Consider the following 26,077-nt stretch of genomic DNA (forward strand, 5'->3'; position numbering starts at 1 on the left):
TGTATGTGGCAAAACCCACCAATAGTTGACCCCGAGTAGCAACTGTTCACATCTTCTAGCATAATAACAGAAAACCAAAATTTTACCTGGGCCAATGATCATCCAAAACATGGAATATCTGTGAGGGTTTGATCAGGAAGGCTTAACTGTATGAATGATATAGAATAAGAGACTTATTGCAGAGATTATACCTTTAAAAACTGAGATGTGGTTAAAACTGCTTTACTTCTGCTTCTGGAGGCCAAGATCAGCAGTCCCGACAAGTCAGCAGGGCCAGTGTTTGGGAAGAAAGCCGGGATGTGAAACAGGGAAGCATCAGAACAAACTGGAACCTGCCAAAACAAATTGGGAGTCCACAACTACAAATGAGAAACTGCTCTCATCTCATTGTCTCCTCCTCTCAGTTGAAAAAGTAGCAAAAAAAAAAAAAAGTAGCCATTTTTAATCTTCCATACAGCTTATATTTCTTTTCCTTCCTTGAATTCAAATTTGTGAGCATTTTAGTGTTCATGGTGTGCCTAGATGAGGATTTTTTATTAATCTTTTGAGATTAAACAGTCTCCTAGAATCTAAATATTGGATTAATCCACTCTGGAAAATTCATATATATATATATATACATATATATATATATATGTATATGTATGTATGTATATTTAAAATATTGCTCAACTATATTCTGTCTGTCTCTCTCTTCCAGATCTTTGGTTAGAAGTATGTTAGACTTTCCCACTCTATTATCCCTGTCTCTTAGTCCTTCCCTCCATCCCTCACTGGAAAAAGCCCAGCAGCTGAGATGGCACCAAAAGATTTTGAAATTTCCTCTTCCCGTAGACTAACTTGTTTCTTTTAAGACAGATCTTCAGGGAACTGTTTGAACTTGGAATTTTTTTGACTCATTCAGTTATGTAAGATCATCTTTAAACACTGATTTAGGGTTTTCCTAAAATATTTTGTCATCCCCAAAATCTGGTTGATAGAGGCTCACCCATCTCTTTCATTAAATGAAAGGGAATCAAAAGATTGTATCAATCCATACAATTATTGAACAAATCTGCTTTAACAGTGACCTGCTCCGAGAAATTTTTCTTTCTAAATATCATCCACCAGCTCAGCACTCTCTTTTCCCTTCCTTGGCTCTATTTCCTTCATAATACTTATAACTTTCTGAAATGTATTATTTGTTCATATGTTTATAGACTGACTTTCTCATCAGAATGTAAATCCATGAGGGCAGGTGTATTTTCTTGTTTTATCTTCAGAACTTAGTACAATGTGTGACACATAGCAGACACTCAAATATTTGTGAGATGGGTAAAATAACTATGCATCAGGCATTTTGTTGGGGCCAGGAACACAATGATGAAGGAAAGAAACACCTATCCTCTCCTGTGTATCTGAATTTCAACCCAATTGTCCTCCTTTTCTGAAATTTTTCAGTTTTGCTATTTGGTCTGGAAACTAGTCTAAGGAAGTCTTTATTGAGTGTACTATGTTCTCTGAGATGCAAATATTAACTCCTTATACCAGGGACATCAACTGTGAGCATTTGAGAAGGGTTCCTGAACTTTAAATCTCCTAGAGTTTCATATTCGGGCCCTGATCTCCTCAGACTGATTTTTTTCTTCCTCCTGGGATGAGAGCAGGAATAGCAATAAGAACTTTAAAGATAAAGAGGATTTCATTCACCAAGGGAGAATGCAGCAATAAATAAACAATAAAAACAATCATTTAGTTGTTTTAGTGATATGAATTGCTTTAACATCATAACCACCCTGAGACCTTGTAACTTGCCCAAGGTCAGAGATATATGGGCTTCCCTGGTGGCTCAGATGGTAAAGAATCTGCAATGCAGGAGATCTGGGTTTGATCCCTGGGTCAGGAAGATTCCCTGGAGAAGGGTATGGCAACCCACTCCAGTATTCTTGCCTGGGAAATCCAATGGACAGAGGAGTCTGGCAGGCTTCATGGGGTTGTAAAGAGTCAGACGTGACTGAGTTCCTGTGTTATATCTTTGCCTTCTCTTTTCTCATATTTGAAACAGGACCCCGTCAGAGAGGAGTCTGGAGGGTTGCATACAGTCAGTGAGTTCCCGAAAGATTTGGACTTGACTTAGCAACAGCAACAACAGGCAACATTTAGGAGGAGTCTTAGACTCCTGCCCAGCTAAGAAGAAAGATGGAAGAGAGCCACCCTGGGATTAAAGAGGAAGAATGAGCCAAACAGACCTTCAAAAACAGGACTTGCCCAGAGGATAAGGGTGTGTCCCTGGAGAACCAGCCACCTAGAATAAACAAATGGATTAAGTGGAATGAAGGCATAAGGTCCTCAACAACCATGCCACACAAACAGAGACCATTGTCAACAAAGGTCCCATAGTTAAAGTTATGGTTTTTCTAGTAGTCACGTACAGATGTAAGGGTTGGACCATAGAGAAGGCTAGGCCCTAAGAATTGATGCTTTTCAATTCTGGTGCTGGAAAAGACTCTTGAGAGTTCCTTGGACTGCAGGGAGATCAAACCAGTCAATCCCAAACAAAATCAACCCTGAATATTCATTGGAAGGACTGATGCTGAAGCTGAAGCTCCAATACTTTGGCCACCTGATGCAAAGAACCTACTCATTGGGAAAAACCCAGAAGCTGGGAAAAATGGAAGGCAAAAGGAGAAGGGGACAGCAGAGGATGAGATGGTTAGATAGCATCACAGACCCAGTGGACATGAAACTGAGTAAACTCTGGGAGACAGTGGAAAAGAGGGGAGCCTGGTGCACTGCAGTCCATGGGGTTGCAAAGAGTTGGATGCAACTTAGTGACTGAAAACAACAATGCCACAGAACTTGCACAGGTTCTTTCCAGGATGAGAGTGGAGAACAAGCAACACTGCTCCTTCCAGACCATTTTCCACCCTTTCAGCACATGCCATGTGTTTCTATCCCTGCCAACAATTTTCTCCTTGCTCACTTCTGAGGCTAGAAATCCTTGTTAATGTCCTGGATGGCATCATCACCCAGCACATTCTTTTTCTCTCAGTTGCAGCCTTGCCTCTTCATAGACAGGCTTCTGTCTGCAAAGGAGGCATCTGCATTTCTCATCCAGCCAAGAAGACGGGTGGAGAAAAGGAGGGAGGAGCTGCCTGAGGGACGGCTGGGATAGGCTCTGCTCTGGATCCACTTGAGGAAAGTGAATGTTCAATCCCATTCTTTTAAAATAATCCCTATTAACAATTTGCTTAAGTATAATGTTAAAAATAAAAGCTCTGATAGAATCTTCCCAATCAGTACCTATTAAGCCATCCATCTATCATCCATCCATGTATTCACTCATTAAACAACTGTTTTTTTAACTTTGTTCCAAATCAAGGGCTTGACTCTGGGGATATAGCAGTAAACAAAATACTACATACAAGAGGCTTGCAGGGCCGTCCCTGGCTGACCAGTGGTGTGCTTCCAATGCAGGGGGCATGGGTTCAATTCCTGGTCGGAGACCTAAGATCCCACAAGCATGAAAGAAAGGAAAAAAAGGTTGCATTCACTTGAAGGAGGTAAAGAAACTTAGATATGTTAATTTCTTATACTTTAAGGTAGGTTTTCCAAATTCACTTTTTATTGCTGTGATACATATAGTAAATGTATCACAATTTATCTATTCTACTAACAGATTCACTCTAAAATTTTGACAGTAAAACATAATAAGTATCGTTGTATATTCTCTTTTTCACAACATCTTTTACATATTTTTATAAACTCAAATATAAAAAACGGGTTAAAAGCTTATATGACATTTTGTATGTCATATAAATATTTTAAAATATTTATAATTTTAATGACAGTAACCTATAATAGTTTCCAAAAGATTAAAGAAATTAACATTCTCTACAAGTTAATGAAAGTGCTAGTGCTTAACCTTGCACTGTGACTCCTGAGTTTTATTCATATTATAACAGAATGGGGGGAGGAAAAGGAAAAAGTTTAATTCCTGTATTAAATGGCATTTCCTTTTAATTATTTTTTTATATTCTTATTAGCCAATCAAATCACCAGATAACAAATTCTTTCTGGGCAGAAACATTTTAATTCTTGCTTGTCACTCAGCACACTGCACATAACATGGAGCATGATAAATAATGTACAGAAATAAATGTTAAGCAAATTGTAGTTGAGCTCAGTTCTTAGGTACTGAATGGATATAAGGTAAGGAGTACAAGAGAATGAGAAGAAAAACAGAAATTGGTAAATATAGATAACTGAGAGATACTGAAAGTAAGAATGAGGTACTGAGAGGGTATAAGAGATTTTGAGGAAGATGCTGGCATAAATTGTGAGATTTCTCTGTACTATATTCTCTTTCTGGAGCACCTGTCAACTTTTATCCCATTTCCTGGGTTGTCTCTTTAATGTCTAAATCTTTTCTTTCCTATTTTGTCTTGCTTTACATTGGGTACATTTCTTTTGTCACATGGTGAATTTCTTGTCTTCTATTTCTGGCACAATGCAAGATATGAATCTAGTCTTTTGTTTCTAGATCAGTGGCTTAATCTAAAACCTATGCCTTCTGGGCTAGTTGATGGGAGGAGTGGGAAGGGCCATGGTCAGAATTCCTCCCCAGTCTAAAGAAGCATAGACTAACAAACCAGTGATTGCCACTATGATTTGAAGTAGAAGTCGAGTCTATTAGAATCCTAGGTAACTTCCCCCACCCAATGCCAGAATAGTGTCTGTCACCTAGTAGGCATTCTATAACAAGTGATGAATAATGTACAGAATATACATTATTCATTATTACAACTTGCTAAGCTATTGGTGGCTCAGTCGGTAGAGTCTGCCTGCAATGTGGGAGAACTGGGTTCAATCCCTGGGTCAGGAAGATCCCCTGGAGAAGGAAATGGCAACCCACTCCAGCATTCTTGCCTGGAGAATTCCACGGACTGAAGAGCCTGGTGGGGTCACAGAGTCCATGGGGTCACAAAGAGTCAGACACGACTGAGTGACTAAATTTCACTTTCATTTTTCAAGGGAGTAAATCTAAAAATTCTCATCCCAAGAAAAAAAAGTTTTGTAACTATGTGTGGTGAAGGATATTAACTAGATTTGTGGTGGTCATTTCAAAATATTTACGAATACTGAATCATTATGTCTATACCTGAAACTAATATGTTATTATGTCAATTATAAATTAATAAATTTGAGAGAAAAATAAGTGACGAGTGGATGAATGAAAAAACTAATGAAAGAACGAGTACGCCTTCAATCATTTTGAGGAAAATGGTGGCAGGGGTGGGTGGCAAAGCACCACAGAGAAATCAAAATTAAAGGTCAACAGCAAGCATCAGCCAGAGTGATAAAATATAAAGCATTATGGCTAAACTAGAGCTCAGCAGTTAAAAAATATTAAGAAAAGAAGGTCTAGTATAAATTTAATGGCAATCCCAGAAGAAGCTAGTAGAGATAACAGAAAAAAGCTAATATTCAAAGAATTAATCACTCGGAAATTTCCATAATTGACGAAACTCAAGACTGTTTAGATTGAAGACGTAATGAGATATGGACAGGATAAATATAAATCCAACCTAGACACTGTGAGGTAAAAAATATGAACTATGGACAAAGCGTAATTCTTTTAAAAGCAACTAGAGAGTAGAGAAAAAATACCTATAAAAGAATAAAAGTTTGCCTTTCAGCAGACATCTCAAGCAGACATCTCAGCAGAGTTATATAGTCACCTAACTTATTATGCAAGATTGGCAATGTAGTAAATATATTTTCAGGCAAAGGAAGTTTTAAAATGTTTACAATTAATAGACCATCACAAAAAAGCTACTCCAGATGCTTTCCAGATGCTACTCCAGATGCTACTCCAGATGCTTTCCAGATGCTACTCCAGAAAGAATAAAACTGTGCCCAAGAGGAAAAAGGAGGATGAAAAAAATGATAATGACCAAAGAACCTGATAAATCTATGGTTAAATCTATGGTTAAATATTTATGACAAAAATAATAATGATGACTTTTAAGGGTATAAAAGCAAGTTTGGTAACTTGGTCACTTTGCTGTACAGAAGAAATTAATGCAACAATGTAAATCAACTATATTTCAACAAAATTTTTTAAAAGGAGGTAAAATAGTAGACAAAAATAATACAAAAGACTGAAGATGGGGAATTCACTGTTAAAAATTCAAAGAACATTTTATTGTTTGGAAGAAATATATAGAAACAGATTAGTGTTTGAATTTTTAAGTCAAAATATTTTAAATATTTATGTGAAAAAATGAATGATAATTTTAAGCCCTGTATATAACTTATACACCATTGTGGAAGGGGTTGGGGAATACATGTAACCAATCCAATAGAAGGCAGGAAAAGTAAAAAAAAAAAAAAATAGAAAGAAAACAAAAAACAACAAAGATAAGGAAGTAGAAACCTGTCCACATACATTACTAGTCATTATCCTATCAAACATTAATGGACTTAATCCAAGTTAAAAGTCTCCAGTTGAATTGCTGTTTTAAAGAGACAGACCTTAACGTTAAATAATGCAAGTGTAAAAGTAAGGAAATGGTGGTATCAAAGGACACAGGAGCCAGCTTAAAGGGTTAGTCAAAGGTAGGGTGTCTGAGTATAAAGAGAATAATGACTATTTACAGCAACAGTTAGTTAGTCTCTAAGCAGACTTTTATTGAATAAATAAATGATTGAATGAACGAAGGGTGGGACAATAGGGATGTGTCTGGGTGGTGCAAGGGTCTGATGGTATCAGGTTATATTTAAATACAGGGTATTTCACCTAAGGACACACTTAAGGAGCTGCATAAAGAGGCACATAAATCAGCTTGAAAATGGGCACTCCAAGGGAATTCATGACAGGTGAGCACGGGAAGGGGTGGAGGGGAGGGCTACAAAATGTGGGGTTTAAGTGGTCAAAAAGGATTTAAAAGACCAAAGGAGCAAAATTAACGATGCAAATCGGGAACTTCCCTGGTAGCACAGTGGATGGGAATTGGCCTTCCAGTGCAAGGAATTCGGGTTCAGTCTCACATACAGTGGAGCAGCAAAACCCAAGCACCACAAGTGCTGAACCCTCGCTCTAGAGTCCAGGGAACCATAACTACTGAAGCCCACGTGCCTAAAGCCTGTGCCTAAAGCCACAGCAATGAGAAGCCCAAGCATTGGAGCTAGACAGTAGCTCCCACTCACCGCAACTAGAGAAAGCCTGCGGGCAGCAATGAAGACCAGTGCAGCCAAAAATAAAAATAAAATTATTTTTTAAAAAAAGATGCAAATCACTCAGCTCCATCCCCATTAGAGGAGACTGATAGAGCATTGTAAATTGAGGACAGAGGGAAGATCAGGTAATCTGATTGCTTTCTGAAACTCAGGGAGTAAATGTGAGACTCCTTGTTATGAAGGTTGGTGTCTGCTTCACAGGGCTCGCATACTTTCCCAGTTTGTGCTAGCTTGGACTTTGAAAAGTCCTCATTAGACTGTTCATCATAAGAAGCTCCATCATAGAAGCAGTTTTTGTATGTTTTGTTCACTGCAGAATTACCAGTCTGATAAGAACAGGCTGTAGAAGGCAGGCAATAAATATTTGCTGAGTAAGTGCTGTCCATGTCCTTGTTCAGGCAAGAATACTGGAGTGTGTTGCCATTTTCTTCTCCAGGGGATCTTCCCGACCCAAGAATCAAACCCATATCTCCCTCATTGGCAGGCAGATTCTTTATCACTGAGCCACCAGGGGAAGCCCTGATGAAACCTATGCTTCTTTGTTTAATATGCCAGTTTAAGCTGTAGACTTGGGCTTCCCATGTGGCGCTAGTAGTAAAGAACCCGCTTGCCAATGCAGGAGACTCAAGAGATGTGGGTTCGATCCCTGAGTCAGGACCATCCCTTGGAGAAGGAAATGGCAACCCACCCCAGTATTCTTACCTAGAGAATCCCATGGACAGAGGAGTCTGGAAAGCAACCGTCCATGGGGTTGCAAAGAGTCAGACATGACTGAGGCAACTTAGAATGCGCAAGGTGTAGACTCTCAAGATGCTCTTCCTGGGGAAGTGTGTGGGCATTTATATTCTACACACAGGAATTAATAAAACCTTCTTTTCCAGTTTGTCTAGCTGCACAGACTTTAAGATCTTAATTTTCCTTCATTTATAAGAGGATACTAACAACTGTACTTCTCCCCATGTGTTTGTTGAGTTTAAATGAATCACGTATATGAAGCATTTAAATGTGTGACATGGAAAACATCTCCAAATATTATTATATTAATCAGATATTTACTATTTCTGTGGCTCTTCACTCCTAAAGTTCTAATTTTCCCTTTAGCCTGAAGAACTTGCTTTAATGTTTCTAAAGATCAGGACTAACTGCCGCAGACCTGACAGTTTCTCTTAATCTGAGAATGTCATCATTGCACCTTCATTTTTTTTTGTCTTTATTGAATTTGTTACAATATTGTTTCTGTTTTACACTTTGGTTCTTTGGCTATGAGTCACGTGGAATCTTAGCTACCCTACCAGGGATCAAACCTGCACCCTGTGCATTGGAAGGCTAAGTCTTAACCACTCGACTGCCAGGAAAGTCCTTCACTGGAAGATATTTTTCTGGATATACAATTATGAGTTGGCAATTCTTTTACCTCAGTACTTTAGAGATTCTGTTCTACTGTCTGTCTTCTAAGTTTATTTTTAATTGGAGGATAATTGTTTTATAATATTGTGTTGGTTTCTGCCATATATCAACATGAATCAGCCATAGGTATACGTATGTCTCCTCCTTCTTGAACCTCTGTCCTATCTCCCACTCCATCCTACCCCTCCAGGATATCACAGAGCACTGAATTTGAGCTTCCTGCATCATACAGTAAATTTCCACTGGCTATATAATTTTACATATGGTAATGCATATGTTTCAGTGTTCGTCCCACCCTCTCCTTCCCCGACCATGAGTCCACAAGTCTATTCTCTATGTCCGCATCTCCACTGCTGCCCTGCAGATAGGTTCATCAGTACCATCTTTCTAGATTTCATATATATGCATTAATATATGTTATTTGTCTTTTTCTGACTTACTTCACTCTGTATAAATAGGCTCTTGGTTCATCTACCTCATTGAACTGACTCAAATGCATTCCCTTTTACAGCTAAGTAATATTCCAGTGTATATATGTACCACAACTTCTTTATCTATTCATCTATCGATCGACATCTAGGTTGCTTCCTTGTCCTAGCTATTATAAATAGTGCTGCAATGAACATTGGGGTGCATCTGTCTTTCTCAGTTATGGTTTCCTCAGGGTATATGCCCAGTGGTGGGACTTTTCGGTCATATGTTAGGTAGTTTTACTCCTAGTTTTTTAAGGATTCTCCATTCTGTTTTCTGTAGTGGTTGTATCAATTTGCATTCCCACCAACAATGCAAGAAAGTTTCCTTTTGTGCACACCCTCTCCAGCATTTATTGTTTGATGATGGCCATTCTGACTGGTGTGAGGTGATACCTCATTGTAGTTTTGATTTGAATTTCTCTAATAATGAGTGGTGTTGAGAGTCTTTTCATGTGTTGATTAGCTATCTGTATGTCTTTAGAGAAATGTCCATTTAGGTATTCTGACCACTTTTTGATTGGGTTGTTCATTTTTCTGGTATTGAGTTGAATGAGCTACTTGTTTATTTTGAAGATTAATCCTTTGTCAGTTGTTTCATTTACTATTATTTTCTCCCATTCTGAGGGTTTGGCACACATTTTCTTTTAATACTTCCAAAGTTTCATTTTTGATTAATACATCTGGAGTATTTTTCTATGGTATAAAATGTGAATCATTTATATCAGAGGTGGAGACCCCAGGGGTTAACCTTATTTGTCTGAGATTGCTATAGCAAACCTAGTCCTCTTGAAAACATTGCTTTATAGTGAATGAATGACTTCATCAGTGTCTTCTTTCTCATAAAGACTTCCCTTGCCAGATGTCAGCACCCCTGATGAGCAAAATAGTCCAAGAGAATCCCCAGCCAGACCCTTTTGTCTACATGGATGATTCTAGCATGAACTTCCAGGGTGATTCACAAATACCAGCTGGTGCCAGTGAGTGTAACTCTCCTACACTGTTGCCCTCTTTACATGGGACCCTCTAATTGTATTTTGGATTTGTTTTAAAATAGCTATTTATCTTTTCTTATTTTTGTTTTTCACTTTCAACTCTTTATTTTACATTGAGGTATAGCCGATTAACAATGTTATGGTAGTTTCAGGTGAACAGCAAAGGGACTCAGCCATACATGTATCCATTACAGTGTGTACCTGATCTTCCCAATAGGGCTTCCCTGATAGCTCAGTTTGTAAAGAATCCACCCACAATGCCAGAGATCCCAGTTCAATTCTTGGGTCAGGAAGATCCTCTGGAAAAGGGATAGGCTACCCACTCCAGTATTCTTGGGCTTTCCTTATGGCTCAGCTGGTAAAGAATCTGCAGTGCAGGAGATCCGGGTTGGGGAGATCTCCTGGAGAAGGGAACAGCTACCCCCTCCAGTATTCTGACCTGGAAAATTCCATGGACTGTATAGTCCATGGGGTCGCAAAGAGTAGGACACAACTTAGCAATTTTCACTTCTTTTTTTCCACGTGATCTTCCCAAGTGACGTGAAAGTAGGGCCCTAACTATTCCTTCCACTCCCTGGCAATGTAAGTTTGTTTTCTAAGTCTGTGAGTCTCGTTCTGTTTTGTCAGTTCATTTGTATCATTTCTTTTTAGATTCCAAATATAAAGAATTTCATATGATATTTCTCCTTAAGGTCTATGTTTCCTTATTGATTTTCTGTCTGATCTGTTCATTGATGAAAGTGGGATATTAAAGTCCCCTACTATTGTTGTGTTACTGTCAATTTCTCCCTTTATGTTTGTTAGCATTTGCCTTACATATTGAGGTGCCCCTATGTTGAATATATATATATATGTAATTGTCATATCTTCTTCTTGGATTGAACCCTTCATGATTATGTAGTATCTTTGTTTCTTATAACAGTCTTCATTTTAAATTCTATTTTGTCTCATATGAGTATTGCTATGCCAGCTTTATTATGATTTCCACTTGCATGAAATACCTCCTCCCATCCCCTTTCAGTCTGTAAGTGTCTGTAGGTCTGAGGTGTGTCTCTCATGGACAACATATGTATACGTATTGTTTTTGTATCCTCCCAGCCAGTCTATGTCTTTTGATTGGTGCATTTAATCCACTTGAAAGAAAGTGAAAGTGAGAGTCATTCAGTCATGTCCAGCCCTTTGCGACCCCATAGTCTCTATAGTCCATGGAATCTCTAAGCCAGAATACTGCAGTGGGTAGCCATTCCCTTCTTCAGGGGATCTTCCCAATCTAGGGATCGATCCCAGGTTTCCCTGCACTGCTGGCAGATTCTTTACCAGCTGAGCCACCAGGGAAACCCTTTAATCCAGTTACATTTAAGGTAATTATCTATATGTGTGATCCTATTATCATTTTGTTAATTGTATGGGGTTTATTTTTTTGTAGATCTTTTCCTCCTCTTGTGTTTCCTGCCTGGAGAAGTTCCTTTAGCATTTGTTGTAAAACTGGTTTAGTGGTGCTGAATTCTCTTAACTTTGTCTGGAAAGTTTTTGATTTTGCCATCAGATCTGAAGGAGAGTCTTGCTGGGGAAAGTACTCTTGGTTGTAGGGTCTTCCCTTTCATCACTTGGAATATATCGTGCCATTCCCTTCTGGTTTGTAGAGTTTCTGTTGAGAAATCAGTTGATAACATTATGGCATTTCCCTTGTATGTTATTTGTCTTTTTTCCCTTGTTGCTTTTAACATCTTATCTTTAATTTTTGTCAGTTTGATTAGTATGTGTCTTGGTGTGTTCCTCCTTGGGTTTAGCCTGCCTGGTCCCTCTGAGCTTCCTGGACTTGGCTGACTATTTCATTTCCCATGTTGGGGAAGTTTTCAGCTATTATCTCTTCAAATATTTTTTCAGGGTTGTTCTCTCTCTCTTCTGAGACATCTATAATGGGAATATTGGCGCATCTAATGTTGTCTCAGAGTTCTCTTAGGCTGTCTTTCTTTCTTTTCATTCTTCTATATTCTGTTTTACAACAGTGATTTCCACCATTTCACCTTCCAGATCATCTATCCATTCCATTTACCCAGGATTTATCTTGTTCCTTCATCTGGGACATAATCCTATTTCTTATTTTGGTTAGCTTTCTGTGATTGTGGTACTAGGTCTGGAAGCTATGGGACTGTAGTCCTTGTGCCCTCTGGTGGATGAGGATAAAAGGCTTGTGCAAGCCTCCTGATGGGAGGGACTGGTTGTGGGGATAACTGGGTCTTACTCTGGTGGCCAGGGTCATGCTCAGTAAAATTTTAAGTCAATTGTCTGCTGATGGGTGGGTTGCACTCCCTGCCTGTTAGTTGTTTTGCCTGAGGTAACCCAGTCCTGGAGTCTACAGGCTCTGTGGTATGGCTATTGGCAACCTCCAAGAGGATTTACACCTGACTGCTGCTGCCAGAGCCCCTGTCCACATGGTGGGCAATTGCTGACCCACAGCAATCCTCAGACACTCACAGGTAGGTCTGACTCACTGTTCTATGGGGTCACTGTTCCTTTCCTCTGGGTCCTGGTGCACACAAGGTTTGTTTGCGCCTCCCAAGAGTGGAGTCTTTGTTTCCCCCAGTCCTATGGAGGTCCTGTAATCAAATTTCACTGGCCTTCAAAGTCAGATTCCCTAGGAATTCTCAGTACTTTTGCTAATCCCCAAGCTGGGGAGTCTGATGTGTGGCTTAGAACCTTCACAACAGTGCAAGAACTTCTTTGGTATTATTGTTCTCCAGTTTGTGGGTCACCTGACAAGTATAGGATTTGATTTTATCGTGATTGTGCCCTTTTTACCATCTTGTTGGAGTTTCCCCATTGTCCTTGGATGTGGGGTATCTTTTCTTGGTGGGTTCCAGTGTCTTTCTGTCTATGGTTGTTCAACAACTAATTGTGATTTTGGTGTTCTTGGTTTTGGGGTTTTGTTCATTTGTTTGTTTGGCCCCAACCGGGAACCCTGCAGTGGAAGTGCAGAGTCCTAAGCACTGGGAAGCCAGGGAATTCCCTGTTATATCTCTTATATATCTTTTCAAAAATATATTCAAAAACTATTCCCCATCATAAAGGGGGAAGTTATAAACTTCACATCAAGATCAAGTGCCTTTGGCCCATGTCTAATCAAATTATGATAGATAAACTGAGAACACAAGATATAGAGCAAATGAGAATGTTTTTCTAGAAGAGAAAGACTGAAGCAAAGAGAAATAAAAATACAGAAAGCTTCTTTTCCAAGGCAGAATACAATCCTGACACTCCTGATAATGTGTTATAGAGGTTTTTTTCTCTCACGTTTCTCCTGACACCAGCTGGGTATCCTACAATTCAACTCAACTCTGACACTATCTACCCAGAGAAAGCATTAGATTCCATAGGTGAAGAGATTAGTCCCATAAGACTACCCTTACTTCAGTCACAAGACTAGGTTGTCTGTGCTTCTAACCAACTGGCTATAAATCAGAGGTTCCCATGACACCTTCCTTGGGTTTCATTAATTTGAAAGTGGCTCAGAGAACTCAGGAAATCTGTTTACTTACCTGAGTACCATTTTATTACAAAGGATATTAAAGAATAGGAATCAACAGCTGGATGAAGACATACATAGGACTCAAACAAAAGAGCTTCTGTGCTCACGAGTTTAGATATGGCTAGGCAGCCTATGAATGTGATCTAATTCATCAACCTAGAGGCTCTCTGAACCCTCCCCATCCTCTTTGGTTTTTTAATGGAAGCTTCCTCACATAATCTTAACTGATTGAATCACTGCCCATTGGTAATTGATTCAAACTCCAGCCCCTCTCCCCTCCCTAAAAATCAATAGGGTTGAAAGTTCCAGTCCTCTAATCAGGGTTGGTTCCCTGGGCAACTAGTCCCCCATCTTTAGAAGATTTCCAAAAGTCACCTCATTAACAAAATCAGTTAAGGCCACTTCATTAACATGAAGCCAGTTGTGGTTGAAAGGAGCTTAATGTAAATATCAAGACACCCATTTCACCTTTATGGCTCTGGGGAAATTTCAAAAACTGGGGAAAAAAGACAAAAGTATTATAACAAAAGATGCTCCCATTGCTCTTATGGATTAGGAAATTCTAAGAACTTGGGGAGTTGTGAGCCAGGAGTCATGGACAAAGACTAAAATATATAGTGTTATCCATCACAATATCACACAAGAATATTGTGGTCCAATATTGTGGGTAAGTGGGAAAAATCATTTTACAGAGAGAGAGTAGTTGTGTACATACACAGATTTTATAAATTGTATCTTAGTAACAGAACTCTCATTTTATTCAGGCAGCAAAGTAAACAACTTTAAAGTTTTCCTAGTCAAAGTTGTATCTTGATAAATTCTGAAATATGTACAGACAGTCCCTGACTTATAATGGTTCTACTGATGATTTTTCTACTTTAATGTTTTATGATGGTGAAAAGCAATATGCATTCAGTAGAAACCATACTTCAGTTTTGAATCTTGATATTTTCCCAGGTTAGAGAATAAAGAGTACAGAAATACACAGAAAGACATTCTGTGTGCTTGACTGGAAGACAATATTTTTAAAAATGTCAATACCACTCAAAGAAGTCTATAACTGGTAGCACTGTTGTATTGAACAACATTTCTTCCAAGTTGGCTCAGAGTTACAATGCATTTAGCATATTAAAGCTGACAACATGGAGACTTTTTGCAGGCCTTCCCAGACAGTGGAGTTTTCCTGCTAATTTGCCACACTAGGTTATAAAATATCTCATTAACAGTTATTTTCTATTTTGCAGAGGAGTCTAACAACACACAGTTGTTCCATTTTCTTGCTAGACTTCAATTTGTTCCTTTCTTACAACTCCAGCATCTTCCAAGTCATACTTATTACCAACAAGAGTTTTGGAACATCATCAGTGTCTTTAACTTAAAGAATCTGTTCTCTCAGATCTTAAGTATCATTAAATGTGAACTATGCTGTATAGGAATAAAATAAAGCAAAGCCTTGTCCATGTTTCATGAACAAATCTATCATTACTGTAAAGGGCTTATTTCTATATTATCCAAGATTTCAAGTGTATACTGTTTTGCATCTACTGTATCTTGCTTTTTATAATAATTTTCTATTGCAGGATTACATTTTCAACAAAAATTCCTTGAATAAAGTGTACAGTGAGAGTCAATTTTCCGATGTCTCCTGAACCAAGAACTGCTTGTTTATACTCACACATAGTGCAAACTTGTAAGAGCTAGTACCTCACACAGCGTCCCCGGGGCCCTGCAACCAAGAGCCTTGAGCTCCCTCTGCGTCGAGGCTTCTGCCACCAAGTCTGACCTGTTGCTGCAGCTGCCAGGGCTGGTTTGTTTAGAAGCCTGACTCTGGGCAAGGTTTGCCCTCTCTTCTCAATTTCAGGATCAGCTTGTCAAGCTCAGTAAAAATTTCTGCTGAGATGTTGATTAAGATTAAAATGAAATTATATGGTTATTTGGAAGGGGAAGTTGACATTTTTAATGTTTAGTCACTATTCAAATCATTTATGCTCTTTGAAACAATTTTATAGCTTATTTCATCTAGTCCTTACACATTTCATTAAAATGTATTCTTAGGCATTTTATAACATGTATTTTTTGTTATTGTACATAGGACTTTTTTCATCACGGCCTACGACGTGTGGAATCTTAACTCCCCGACCAGGGATCAAACCCGGGCCCTCAAAAGTGAAAGGTATAAATTTGTTAGTTTTAGAGAAAGTATACCTCCTCTTCATATTATATTGGGAAATAGGAGTGAGCAATACGGTTTTTTGGTTTTGTTTTTAGTATTAATTAGTTTTTATTTCAGTAGACATGTGGGAATCCACCAAATATTTGTTTGAAGAAAGAAACTTGATATGCAACCCTTTTCCCTCAACATATTAGATTTTTTAAAATATTTTAATTTTATTGGATTAGTTTCAGGTGTACAGAAAAATGATTTAGTTATACATATATTCATTCTTTTTTAGAGTCTTTTCTCATATAGGTTATCAAAGAATATATGATAGGGTTCCCTGTGCTGTACAGTAGGTCTCTATCAGTCATCTGTCTTATATATATCAGTGTGTGTGTGTTTGTGTGTGCACTCATGCCACATGCAGTAAATCTTATAGAAGAATTGTTTTCTATAAAATCATTTAGCTAATTAACTGGCAATACTTCCCTAATTTATGCTTGATATGCTGAGTAGGTTGATTGTTATAAAAGATCAGTAGAGTCATGGGCAATGAACTAATTATCAGAAATGTGATGAAGTTACATAGTCCATGTTAAATGTAGTTTGAACTTCAAGCAAAGACGTCATTTTTACTGACAAATATTCTACAATAACAAAATTAATAAAACATTACTGTGGTACACGTGATGTGGTATGGATTATTGTTTCATGTGTAGTAATGACTTAAATTAATACATTCATATAATACATTACAATTCTTATTATAAATAGACATTCAGCGCATTCCATTTATTGATGAAACTAAGGTGAAGAGTTGAACTAGTCTGTGATCACATTCCTAGAAAACTACACTTTGTAACAAAATGTCTACTATTAAAGTACTGTACTCAATGTAACAGCAAATTCGGAAAAGGACAGTGGCCACAAACTGGAAAAGGTCCATTTTCATTTCAATCCCAAAGAAGGGCAATGCCAAAGAATGTTCAAACTACCACACAGTTGCTCCCATTTTACATGCCAGCAAGGTAATGCTCAAAATCCTTCAAGTTAGGCTTCAACAGTATGTGAACCAAGAACTTACAGATGTAAAAGCTGGATTTAGAAAAGGCAGAAGAACCAGAGATAAAATTTCCAATATCTGTTGGATCATAGAAAAAGCAAGAGAGCTCCAGAAAAACATCTACTTCTGCTTTATTGTCTATGCTAAAGCCTTTGATTGTGTAGATCACAACAAACTGGAAAATTCTTCAAGAGATGGGAAGACCAGATCACCTTCCCTGCCTTCTGAGAAATCTGTATGCAGGTCAAGAAGCAACAGTTAGAACCGAACATGGAACAATGGACTGGTTCCAAATTGGGAAAGGAGTGCATCAAAGCTGTATATTGTCACCCTGCTTATTTAACTTCTACACAGAGTACATCATGTGAAATGCAGGGCTGGGTGAAGCACAAGCTGGGATCAAGATTGCCAGGAGAAATATCAACAACCTCAGATATGCAGATGACACCACCCTTATGGCAGAAAGTGAAGAGGAACTAAAGAGCCTCTTGATGAAAGTGAGAGGAGAGTTTAAAAGCTGGCTTAAAACTTAACATTCAGAAAATTAAGATCATGGCATTTGGTCCCATCACTTCATGGCAAATAGATGGATAAAAAATGGAAACAGTGACAGACTTTATTTTCTTGGGCTCCAAAATCAGTGTGGATGGTGATTGCAGCCATGAAATTAAAAGATGCTTGCTCCTTGGAAGAAAAGCTATGACAAACCTAACCAGCATATTAAAAAGCAGAGACACTGCTTTGCTGACAAAGGTCTATATAGTCAAAGCTATAGTTTTTCCAGTGGTCATGTATGGATATGAGAGCTGGACCATAAGAAAGGCTGAACACCAAAGAATCAATACTTTCAAACTGTGATGTGGAGAAGATGTTTGAAAGTCCCTTGAACTGCAAGGAGATCAAGCCAGTCAATCCTAAAGGAAATCATCCCTGAATATTCATTGAAAGGACTGATGCTGAAGCTGAAGCTCCAATACTTTGGCCACATGATGCGAAGAGCTGACTCATTGGAGAAGACCCTGACACTGGGGAAAGATTGAGGGCAGGAGGAGAAGGGGGCGACAGAGGATAAGATGGTTGGATGGCATCACCAAATCAATCGACATGAGTTTGCACAAACTCCAGGAGATAGTGAAGGACAGAAGGACAGGGACTGGTGTACTGCTGTGCATGGGGTCACAAAGAGTTGAACACAACTGAGCGAATGAACAACAAACTCCACTTCACTTGCAGCACTTACCTTAACAAGCATAGTTCCTGCTCATAATGGTTCCATCTCAGGATGAATCCATTTCCTTTTGGAAAAAATAATCACTGAATATTACTTTTTGCTTATTTATTTAACATTTTACTAAATAGAAAATTTTGAATGTAAACAAAAGCAGAGAGGAGTTCCCTGGTGGTCTAGGGGTTAGGTTTTGGTGCTTTCACTGCTGCGGCCTGGTTTCAATCCCTGGTTGGGGAACCAAGAGCCTACAAGTTGTGTAGTGTGGCCAAAAAAATAAAATAAGGACAGAATAGTATAATTTCGTGAGTCTATCATTCAGTCTCAGCAAATATGTATCTCTTTAGCCTAGTGATTTTGAGGTTCATTCAAATTGTAAAATGCATCAGTGATCCATTACTTTTATTGCTGAATGGCATTCCATTGGATTAATACACAGTTTGTGTAGTGTATTCATTCAGTAAGGAGATTTGGATTGTTACCAACATGGCAGTTATGAACAATGCTGCTATGAAGAGTTGGGTATACATCTTTGCATAGATAAATGTTCTTATTCCCTTGGATAGATTCCTAGGAAGAAATTACCAGACAGTTTTTCAAAGTGACTCTATCATTTCACAGTCCAACCTGCAGTTTCCGTTGTACAAACATTCCAATTTCTCTACATTCTTCCGCATGTCCATTTATACATCTTCTTCACTGAAAAGCTTATTCAAATCTATTAACTAGAATAATAGGATTTTTAATCGGAATATTTGTTGTCTTATTTTGAGATGTATATTCCAGATACAAGTCCTTTCAGATTGATGACATTTTCCTTCTGTCTGAAGGATGACCTATAATATATCCTATAGTACAGATTGGCTGGTCATGGGTTATTTCAACTTTTGTAGGTCTAAAAGCATTTTTTCCCAGGTGGCTTTTCTCAGAATGTTCTGCTGAACTTTACAGTGTATCCTTATTTATGTTTGGGGAGGGGGTGGTGGTTTCTTCCTTGTCTTAAGCCCTGATAATTACCTGCTATCTTCCTTCTGAATCTTTGTGCACAGATAATTGGGAAGCCACAATCAACAGCTCCAAGATCCATTTGATAAATACCAGAAAGGAGTTTTCAGAAGAATTTGATTATTACACCAAGATATAGGCATAAATCTTTCAGGCAAAAAAAATGTTATAGCCTTACTGAAAGGGATAACATTACAAAAAACACAGAGCAAGCTGATAATAATTTAAGAGTATGTAAAAAGTTAAACATATACACAAAGGTTAATCTTTTCCATTTTATCACCTGAGCTTTTAATTTACTTTTATATGTGTTTAATATACAAAGAGATAATAAATTTAAAGCCTTTACTTTTATTTTTAATACATAATTAAAACTCTGATATTATATATATAAGATGTCACATCTTAACCCATAACATCTTTTTGCTAAATGGACAAAATGTAGTCCAATGAGATAGTTACATTCTTTTGTTCATATCAAAACTTTGAAATCCAGGGAATAATTTGTACTTACTGGCATATCACAATCTAAACACTATATTTTCATCAGAAATACTTACTCTGCATTGAGTTCATAAAATTCACAGTTGAAAGAGTATATTCATATATGCAAGCTGTTCTAAGCATACTACAATGTTTCCCAATAACTGGATTAAATATCAGCATTTAAAGTTAAACTAAAATTCAAAAGAAAAAAAAATAAAGTTAAACTAAAATTCAATAAAATTAAAAATTCAGTACCTTGGTTGAGCTAGGTACGTTTATGTGTTTGATAGCTGTGTTGAGTGGTGGCTACAGCAGTATACAGAACAGCTCTAGAGAGTAATTAAGTGGCTGGGGAACAAAGATGGTTTCAATCTTGTACTATTTCCATACATGACTTACCCAAATACATGAACAAAACATTTTCTTGTTTTAAAGAATATGGTAACTAGTAAGTTGTAGAGGTCAGATATACCCTACCGGATGAATGTGGGGGCAAAACAGTTCTTTTAATATAAGTTTCTTGTAACTTAAAATGAAATTTCTAGTAATAGCATTTCATAAACACATTACAAAAGTGCTGTATCACAAAAAATTTATTTCAAAGTAAAGACTATGTGCCTGGTAAAACTACACTATTTTAATTAATAGGATCAGAGTGTCAATGAAGATATGGCTATTTAAGGTAAATGCAAACAGTTTGAATAGTTTTGTAAATTGTGAGTAGAAAAATAAATATTTATAAATATTTTATATGCTGTGATGTGCTATGCTCAGTCATGTTTGACTCTTTGCAGGTCCATGGACTGTGGCCTGCCAGGCTCCTCTGTCTATGGAATTTTCCAAGAGAATACTGGAGAGGGTTGCCATTTCCCATTCCAGATAATCTTTCCACCCCAGGGACCAAACCCAGTTCTCCTGCATCTCCTGCATTGGAAGGTGGACTCTTTACTACTAGTGTCAACTAGGAAGCCCAATATTTTATATATTTGATTTAAAATACTTGTATATGAACTTTAAAATTAAATTAGATACTGTAAGTTTAGGCATATGTACATTTATATATGTGATTGTGCTTCCTTGGTGGCTCAATGGTAAAAAATCTGCCTGCCAATGCAGGAGACTCTGGGTCAGAAAGATTGAAGATCCCCTGGGAAAGGAAATGGCAACCCCCTCCAATATTCTTGCCTGGGAAATCCCATGGACAGAGGAGCCTGGTGGGCTACAATCCATGGGATCACAGAAGAGTCAGACACGACTTAGTGACTAAACAACAAAACAACAAATATGTGATTATATTAAATATATGTTTATAAAAGGTATTTCCATGTATGTTCATAAGTGGTATTAGTTTTATAGTTTTATTGATAGTGTTTATTCTTGTCTGATTTTAGTATTGATGTTAGGAACTTCAAATACAGAAGTGAGACCCAAGTGAAGGTTTCCTCCTTGTACTGAAACAGGCATATAACAGGAAAATTAGCACAGCATTGGCTTGAATTCTATAACTTACCTATGTTTCGGGGCGGTTGTTATTAGTCTATTCAGTGTCTGCAACACTTTTTCTCTTTTTCAGCAAATTTTTTTAAATCCTGGTTTCTTAGAAAATTTCCTTCTCTCCATTGCCATTTAAAAAAATATTATATAGTTTTTCAATTGTCTCCACATCTTTAGTTATGTCTCATTTCTATGAACCTCTTCCCAGAGGAGTGAATAGAGCTTCATAAAGCCTGGAGAAGAAAAATCCCATTTTCCAGATGAGATAGATTGGGTTTCTGCTAGATAAATAAAAAGAGGAAACCACTTTGAAGAATGTGTTATATATTCAGGGGCAGGGAACATGAGGTTCCTTCTCAGTTTCTAAAAGAATCAAAGTGTGGGAAAGAAGGCAAGGGAGATCACTGTTCACTGCCCTGAGGTTAGGCAGGATAGGCAGAACTGAGTACACAGAAAATTAAAGAGGTAACATTTTCCAACAGGAACAAACTAAATTTCACAGGACTCAGCCTCCTAGAATCAAGACCCGGGAACTTACTTAATCTGGATTCCAAGCCTGGTTGAGGGGGAGAGAAGTCATAGGAAATTTACAGCGGTGGTGTTCCGGGGGATTTGAGTTAGAAGGCAATTGTGTTGTGTGACCACCTCCTCTCTATCTCTTACTCCACAGCAAAATGGAAGAAGAGTCATGAGCGCACCTCATTCACACACACACAGTATAAGGAGTTGGAGGCTCTGTTTAGCTGCAACATGTTTCCAGATAAAAACCTCCAGAGAGAACTTGCTTTAAAACTCAATCTACCGGAATCAACAGTAAAGGTCTGTCTGATCACTGGAGATGTGCTTTGAACCCTCATTTAAATAGCATCTTACTATTCAGCCTGGAAATTCCCTCCGGAAAACAGTAGTAGTAGTAACACTTCATTTCTTCAGTCCCTACTGTGTGCGTGTCTTGATGAAAGTGAAAGAGGAGAATGAAAAAGTTGGCTTAAAGCTTAACATTCAGAAAACTAACATCATGGCATCTGGTCCCATTACCTCATGTGACATAGATGGGGAGACAGTGGAAACAGTGTCAGACTTTATTTTTTTGGGCTACAAAATCACTGCAGATGGTGATTGCAGCCATGAAATTAAAAGACGCTTACTCCTTGGAAGGAAAGTTATGACCAACCTAGATAGCATATTAAAAAGCAGAGACATTACTTTGCCAACAAAGGTCCATCTAGGCAAGGCTATGGTTTTTCCCGTGGTCATGTATGGATGTGAAAGTCGGACTGTGAGGAAAGCTGAGTGCCAAAAAATTGATGCTTTTGAACTGTGGTGTTGGAGAAGACTCTTGAGAGTCCCTTGGACTGCAAGGAGATCCAACCAGTCCATCCTAAAGGAGATCAGTCCTGGCTGTTCATTGGAAGGACTGATGCTGAAGCTGAAACTCCAATACTTTGGCCACCTCATGCGAAGAGTTGGCCCATTGGAAAAGACCCTGATGCTGGGAGGGACTGGGGGCAGAAGGAGAAGGGGACAACAGAGGATGAGATGGCTGGATGGCATCACCAACTCGATGGGCGTGAGTTAACTCCAGGAGTTAGTGATGGACAGGGAGGCCTGGCATGCTGAGATTCATGGGGTCGCAAAGAGTCGGACACGACTGAGCAACTGAACTGACTGAACTGACTGTGTGATAGTATTGAGCTGGGCACACTGTATTAATACATGTTGGCTTTATTATCATCTAGTTTAAAAGATGAGGAAAACTGAGGTTTGGGAGCAAAGTGACTGGGTTACAGAGATAATGCATAGTATCACTGCAATTGGAACTCCAGAGGCACAACAGAATTCACATTAGAGAAATACTGTCATCCAGACAGACTCTCATTTAGGGTCTTCTCTAGCAAAACTCTGCAATCATTTATCACAAGACTGTCAATAGACAACTACAACCTTTGAGTCTGCTGAGCCCCCAAATTTTTGTTACAATATTGTTCACTGTTCAGTTCAGTTGCTCAATCGTGTCCAACTCTTTATGACCCCATGGTCTGCAGCACCCCAGGCCTCACTGTCCATCACCAACTCCCAGAGTTTACCCAAACTCATGTCCATTGAGTTGGTGATGCCATCCAACCATCTCATCCTCTGTTGTCCCCTTCTCCTCCTGCCCTCAGTCTTTCCCAGTGTCTTTCCAATGCTCTTTGCATCAGGTGGCCAGAGTACTGGAGTTTCAGCTTCAGCATCAGTCCTTCCAATGAACAGCCAGGACTGATCTCCTTTAGGATGGACTGGTTGGATCTCCTTGCAGTCCAAGGGACTCTCAAGAGTCTTCTCCAACACCACAGTTGAAAACCATCAATTCTTCGGCCCTCAACTTTCTTTATAGTCCAACTTTCACATCCATACATGACTACTGGAAAAACCATAGCCTTGCCTAGATGGACCTTTGTTGGCAAAGTAATGTCTCAGCTTTTAAATATGCTACCTAGGTTGGTCATAACTTTCCTTCTGAGGGGCAAGCATCTTTTGATTTCATGGCTGCAATTACCATCTGCAGTGATTTTGGAGCCCCCCAAAATAAAGTCAGACACTATTTCCACTGTTTCCCCATATATTTGCCATGAAATGATGAGACCAGATGCCATGATCTTAGTTTTCTGAATGCTGAGCTCTAAGCCAACTTTTTCACTCTCCTCTTTCACTTTCATCAAGAGGCTCTTTAGTTCCTTTTCACTTTCTGCCATAAGGGTGGTGTCATCTGCATATCTGAGGTTATAGATGTTTTTTCCCAGCAATCTTGATTCCAGCTTGTGCTTCATCCAGCCCAGCAGTTCTCATGATGTACTCTGCATATAAGTTAAATAAGCAGTGTTACGATATACAGCCTTGATGTACTCCTTTTCCTATTTGGAGCCAGTCTGTTGTTCCATTCATCCTGACCTGCATACAGGTTTCTCAAGAGGCAGGTCAGGTGGTCTGGTATTCCCATCTCTTTCAGAATTTTCCACAGTTTGTTGTGATCCACACAGTCAAAGACTTTGGCATAGTCAATAAAGCAGAAATAGATGTTTTTCTGGAACTCTCTTGTTTTTTCGATGATCCAGCGAATGTTGGCAATTTGATTTCTGGTTCCTCTGCCTTTTCTAAATCCAGCTTGAACATTTGGAAGTTCATGGTTCACATACTGGTGAAGCCTTGCTTGAAGAATTTTGAGCATTACTTTACTAGCGTGTGAGATGAGTGCAATTGTGAGGTAGTTTGAGCATTCTTTGGCATTTCCTTTCTTTTGGATTGGAATGAAAACTGACGTTTTCCAGTCCTGTGGCCACTGCTGAGTTTTCCAAATTTGCTGACATATTGAATGCAGCACTTTCATAGCATCATCTTTTAGGATTTGAAATAGCTCAACTGGAATAACTTAACCTCCACTAGCTTTGTTCATAGTGATGCTTCCTAAGGCCCACTTGACTTCGCATTCCAGGATGTCTGGCTCTAAGTGAGTGATCACACCATTGTGATTATCTGGGTCATGAAGATCTGTTTTGTACAGTTCTTCTGTGTATTCTTGCCACCTCTTAATATGTCACTGTAGAGGCCTTCTAAAATAATCCTTGATTATCCTTCAGTTCAAATTCTGCAACTCTCCCTTGCTTCTCTAGAGTTCAGGACCTTTTCTCTGAGCTCCCAGCACAACCTCTGAAAAATACTTCCTTTCTTTGTTTCTTTTTCCTCCAGGGCCCAGCCCAGATCCCTCAATGTTACTATTGACTCCATTCATACCTACCTCTGCTCTTTCAGACTCAGTATCATAGTGACTTGGAGAGAACATGAGAGTTACAATCTGATTTTTTTGACTCAGGAGAAGCCTCAAACCCCTTCTCCAGTAACAGATCATAATTTTCTCTCTTCCCCCACTCCAGATTTGGTTCAGGAACCGGCGGTTCAAAATGAAGAAGCAGCAGCAGCAAGAGCAGCAATCACCAAAGCCACCAAGCCAGGTCCCTCCAGCCAAAGATGTGCCCACAGCATCAACCAGCCCTCATTCTTTTCTCCTTGCAGTTTCAGATTCCTATAACTCCCTCTCACCTCAGTCCTTAGACCCTTTCCCCTGGGCAGGGGATTCTATGATCATGGAGATTCCTACAAGTGATGTCCAAATGCAAGATCCTCAATTGGAGAGGCTAGTGGCCTCAGTTCCTGCTTTGTACTCTGATGCATTTGATATCACCCAAATCATGGAACTGTACAGTTTTCCCGATGAGGATGACATCACCAACTCTTCCTTCTATTCTCTGTATCAGTATCTCTCACCGACAAGGCCCAGTTAGAATAGAGTTCTTCTCTTAGAGTCTTTGCTGATCCAGGTGTAGGTTTATTTCCTGGGCAGACCTGCTTCAGTGTGACAAGCTGGAGCTTTGCAGTCTACAGTGCACAGAACAGCCTGGAATTCCAGAACCCCTCCATTATGGTGCACTTTGGGTTTCTCTGATCCAAGTACTAATAAACATCACACAGTATAGAAAAAGGATCTTCTTGCATGCTCTTTCATTTGTCTGTTTTTAACCCAAACATTTGGCCCAGTGTTACTTTGATTTCCATGTAAATATTGTAAAAACCAGGGAGTTTCCCCCAAATATAGCTCAGTAGTATACAATCAGCCCTGTGACTCTTGCTGGAGAGGCCTTTCCAGACCCATAGATGGCCAATGAGACTTCAAAATTCCCTCTTCCAAAAACTACCTTTGACTTTTTAAAAGGTCAACAGCCTCTAAGGGTCATCCACTTTTAATGGCAGCAGGTTTATAAACTCATATTTCAAATGTCAGCTAAGCAAATTTTCTAGCTACATGGTTAGCATACAAAATTTATAGCACTTCTCAAACCAATAAAAAAGAAACATAACGAAATAAGAACCTCTCAATGAAAAATATAAAATGTCTAGGAATTAACTAAGAAAATTAAGAACTTTGTACTGAAAACTTCCTAACTTGAATAATGGACATTGAAGATGTTTCGAATAAAAGGCATTTGAAG

At 38.7% G+C, this 26,077-nt stretch overlaps 1 protein-coding gene and 1 pseudogene across 1 annotated transcript; one reads left to right on the forward strand and one right to left on the reverse strand.

Annotated features, from left to right (window-relative positions):
• Window positions 1-6,833: 6,833 nt before the first annotated feature.
• Window positions 6,834-25,542, forward strand: ARGFX (arginine-fifty homeobox). Its single transcript, XM_070465885.1, has 5 exons — window positions 6,834-6,861; window positions 9,947-10,078; window positions 15,715-15,795; window positions 21,724-21,872; window positions 24,965-25,542. The coding sequence occupies exons 1-5, from the start codon at window positions 6,834-6,836 to the stop codon at window positions 25,370-25,372; spliced, it is 798 nt and encodes a 265-aa protein (XP_070321986.1). The 3' UTR covers window positions 25,373-25,542.
• On the reverse strand, window positions 14,751-15,336 carry LOC110137641 (ras-related protein Rap-1b-like; annotated as a pseudogene).
• Window positions 25,543-26,077: the final 535 nt, after the last annotated feature.

The sequence above is a fragment of the Odocoileus virginianus genome, chromosome 4 (genome assembly GCF_023699985.2).
Source record: "Odocoileus virginianus isolate 20LAN1187 ecotype Illinois chromosome 4, Ovbor_1.2, whole genome shotgun sequence".
NCBI lineage: Eukaryota > Metazoa > Chordata > Mammalia > Artiodactyla > Cervidae > Odocoileus > Odocoileus virginianus.

What these genes read in the sequence shown, in the direction of transcription:
- ARGFX (XM_070465885.1), top strand. Translation starts at nt 6,834, where the DNA reads ATGGGCACTCCAAGGGAATTCATGACAG. An exon ending in CGGGCCCTCAAAAGTGAAAG is followed by an intron (nt 15,796 to 21,723) that starts GTATAAATTTGT and finishes CTTACTCCACAG; the next exon opens with CAAAATGGAAGAAGAGTCAT. An exon ending in TACCGGAATCAACAGTAAAG is followed by an intron (nt 21,873 to 24,964) that starts GTCTGTCTGATC and finishes CCCCCACTCCAG; the next exon opens with ATTTGGTTCAGGAACCGGCG.